The sequence below is a fragment of the Myotis davidii genome, unplaced genomic scaffold (genome assembly GCF_000327345.1).
Source record: "Myotis davidii unplaced genomic scaffold, ASM32734v1 scaffold448, whole genome shotgun sequence".
In the NCBI taxonomy this organism is placed as follows: domain Eukaryota; kingdom Metazoa; phylum Chordata; class Mammalia; order Chiroptera; family Vespertilionidae; genus Myotis; species Myotis davidii.
This window is the reverse complement of record NW_006383009.1, coordinates 2,799,183-2,802,843: the sequence shown is the minus strand read 5'-3', so window position 1 is coordinate 2,802,843 and position 3,661 is coordinate 2,799,183. Positions and strand designations below refer to the sequence as shown.

The 3,661-nt window shown below is 44.5% G+C and overlaps 1 protein-coding gene across 1 annotated transcript; it reads left to right on the top strand.

Annotated features, from left to right (window-relative positions):
* Positions 1 to 1,425: 1,425 nt before the first annotated feature.
* LOC102757407 (60S ribosomal protein L10-like) lies at positions 1,426 to 2,321 on the top strand. Its single transcript, XM_015557704.1, has 2 exons — positions 1,426 to 1,486; positions 1,942 to 2,321. Exons 1-2 carry the CDS (start codon positions 1,426 to 1,428, stop codon positions 2,319 to 2,321), a joined length of 441 nt encoding a protein of 146 aa, XP_015413190.1.
* Positions 2,322 to 3,661: the final 1,340 nt, after the last annotated feature.

The following is a 3,661-nucleotide window of genomic DNA, read 5'->3' as shown; positions in this document are numbered from 1 at the left end:
GAGTGTGTTCCTTGGGTGTTTAAGATCAACCCCATCCAGCCTTGCCTTGGTGACTCAGTGGTTGGAGTGTTGTCCATATACCACAAGGCTGAGGGTTCAATTTCCAGATAGGGCACATGCCTAGGGTGCAGGTTCAATCCCAGGTCGGTGCACACCTGGGAGGCAACTGATAGATGTTTCTCTCTCTCCCTGTCTCCCTTCTTCTCTCTCTAAAATCAATAAAACATAGCTTCGGGTGAGGATTTAAAAAAAGATCAGCTCCACCCAGAAGCTTTGGCGTCAGATCCCAGGCTACTATACACTTTGTTCACCTGTTGTCACCACAACACAAAACAGGCTTCAAGATTACTCAGTTCAGCCAGCAAATACTGCTGGAAGTAATTTTATCACTCTCACATTTCTCATTAGTAACTCTATACCAGTTTCTAAAAATACCAATGATCTGGGCCAGGTGACCCTGGAGGCCTCAAGGTCTTCAATAGTTGGGCTTCAATAGTTCTGACCTCTCTGAACTCTAGTGAGTCCAGCAGTGAGATGGTTCTAATTACGAAAATTCCTTTGTTTATCGTTTAGAGTCTTGAATTTATAGTCTGGATAATTAGGGCTGATTCTGAAATGTAGCAGTTGAAACAAGGTGAACTAGAGATTAGCTACATGCTTTAGAAACCAGACTGATATTAGAATTTGCTAGAAATCGCAGAAGGATGTGGAAAATGATGAGACATTAGCCAGAAACATGAGCAAGCAGGAGAAGTATTGGCCAATAGGCATACTACTGTGAGGGACTGATAACAAATAGGTAAAAAACACAGTGAGATGAATATTTAAACTAGAAGGATCTGAGGTAAACCAGATAATCTGTTTGTTCTACAAAAAGAACTGACGCCTACATTCTGATTTGCCCAGAGTTGTGCAGTTAGCTAAATGGCAGCACCCTAACTCTTGGCTGTCATTCTCGTGTCCATGCTGATGGTCTTTTAGATGCTCATGTCTCACATCGTTTTGTCCTTTCCCGATACACCAGAAATAAATCATTTTCTTCTTATGGAGCACCAATCCCTTGGGCAAGGGAAGTCAACTTCCTCCTTAAAGATGAGGTTCTTTATTCAGCCCATGGCTTCTCAGCAGTCCCAGAGCTCAAAGGAAGGCAGCTGTGTTGGTGGACTTGTGAGTTGTGTTAGCTGGAGCATGAGAAGCTCCACCTACTGCCTTCTGCTATCAAATTTGGGACCTCTAGTAGGAACTAAGTAAGAATTCAGTCCCTAGGGATGCAGTTTGCTGAGCAGATGCCTGAGAATGATCAGATAATACAGAACATATTGTTTACTCTTTAAGGGAAACTTGATGTAGTCACTCAACAGAATCCCAACTTCCGGACACAGGAGCAAAGTCCTGGCCCGCCCTCTTTAAAGGTAAATTCCCGCTATGGATTCAACTAAGAACTTTAGGAACAAGAGAGTCCACCACACAGCGGGGTATGCTCCCGGCCTGTGAGGCTGGGAGAGCACTAACGTTTATCTTGAGAGTTGACTTATTCATTCCACAGACATTTCTGGAGCATGTATCACATTCTGTTCTAGTGGCTGCAAAAACTATAAAATACGAAAGTCATTGAATCCATCAGAAATATTTACTGAGCCCTATCAGTGCTCTGGTGCTAAGCATGCAGATTGCTCCTGTCTTCTGCGATTCTGGAGCACTTTCTTGGCACCTCTACAAGGGCCCAGTTTGATTTTTACAGTTTATTTGTGCATATTTGTTCCCCCTTTCCTCCAGGGCAAGGAATGGTGACTTCTTCATGATAGCTTGGTAAAAGATAGGCACTGCAGCCAATTAAGCCGACCACGCTCTTTTCCCCACGGGGGCCTGGTGTGCAATGGCTGCAAACAGCAGCATCCTTGGTGGTGTATGAAACCTGTTGCTAGTAAGGGTTGCCTTAAGGGACCTTGGATACAGCCCTTTCTGGTGGACACTCGTGTCTGAACTCATGCTGTCCCCAATCTAGCCTCCAAACAGGCATGCAGGGTGCCGTTGGAAAGCCCCAAGGCACAGCGGCCAGAGCCCACAATGGCCAAGTCATCATGTCCATCCGCACCAAGCTGCAGAACAAGGAGCATGTGATCGAGGTCCTACACAGAGCCAAGTTCAAGTTCCCTGGCTGCCAGAAGATCCACATCTCCAAGAAGTGGGGCTTTACTAAGTTTAATGCGGATGAGTTTGAAGACATGGTGGCCGAGAAGCGCCTCATCCCAGATGGCTGTGGAGTCAAATACATCCCTAATCGTGGTCCCCTGGACAAATGGAGAGCCCTACACTCATGAGAGTCTTGGTACTGCCCCCACTTTACACGCACCAATAAATCAACTATCTATAAAAAAAAAATAAGCAAATCTGATAGCTATTGCCAGAGGCCAATAAAATTTATGGTAACCAAGTCTTTATAATTCAGTTCAATTCAACATGTACCTGTTGCTTATCTACTATGTGTTTAACATGGTGCTAGGTGCCATGGGTATTATTATGGACTGAATGTTTGTGTGCCCCCATTACCTCCCCCCGCAAAAATTTATATGTTGAAATATAACCCCTCATGTGATGTTAGAAGGTGGAACCTGCAGGAGGCAATTGGACCATGAAGGTGGCACCCTGGTGATGGGATTAGTGCCTTTATAAGAGACCAGAATGCTCGCCAGCTCTTTTCAGCAAGTGAAGACACACCCAGAAATCAGCCATCTGTACCTCAGAAGAAGGCTCTTACCAGAACAGACCATCTGTGATCTCAGTCTTCCGGCCTATTGAGCTGTGAGAAATAACTTTCTGTTGTTGATAAGCCACCCACACCACGGTGTCTTATTTTAGCAGCTTCAGCTGACTAAGACAGACATATACAACTACTTAAAGTTGTATTGGGGAATTGGGGGCGGGGGAGAACAGATAAATACCAATGCAACCCAATGCTGAATTGAAATAACTAAATGAGAACATGCAATAATCCAACCAGGTATTTGATAAAGGGAGAGAGCAGTGTAGCTGAAAAGATATCACCAGGAAGATGGGACCTCAGCTGGGCCAGAAATGATGAATTGATGAATCAGAGAGTGGGTAGGTCGTTTAGGTGACAGGGTGAAACATGAGGGAAGGCACAGAAGGAATGAAGAGGACTTGAGTCTAAAGTGGAGGGTAAGTGTTAGGCATTGGTAGAAATTTGCTTGTTTTCTGTTTGCCAATTTCTGAGGTGCAACAAAAGTCAGGTTGGACGTGTTTTCTAATTCTACATGTATTTTTGGTTGTGCAAGATCAGCCAATCTAGAAGATTCTGTTCAGGACCTTACCACTCAAAATTATCAAATAATCAGGTAGTTGGAGGAATATCTTCACCTTCTGTAATTGAGAAAATTGGGGAAGTGTCTTAGTCTTCTATATTGAAGGCAGTGATTCTCAAACTTTAGCTTGCATCAAAATCACCCCGGAGCTTGTGGGAAGATGTATTCCTGGGCCCCTCCTGAAGAGCTCCTGATTCAGTAGATAGTGGCTGGGCCTGAGAATATGCACTTTTATCATGTTCCTGGTGATGTGGATGCTGCAGTTTGGGGACCACACTTTGAGAACCGTTGACTGAGAGGAAAGCTGAAGTGGGTTCTTCTGTCCTAGCTTATAACAC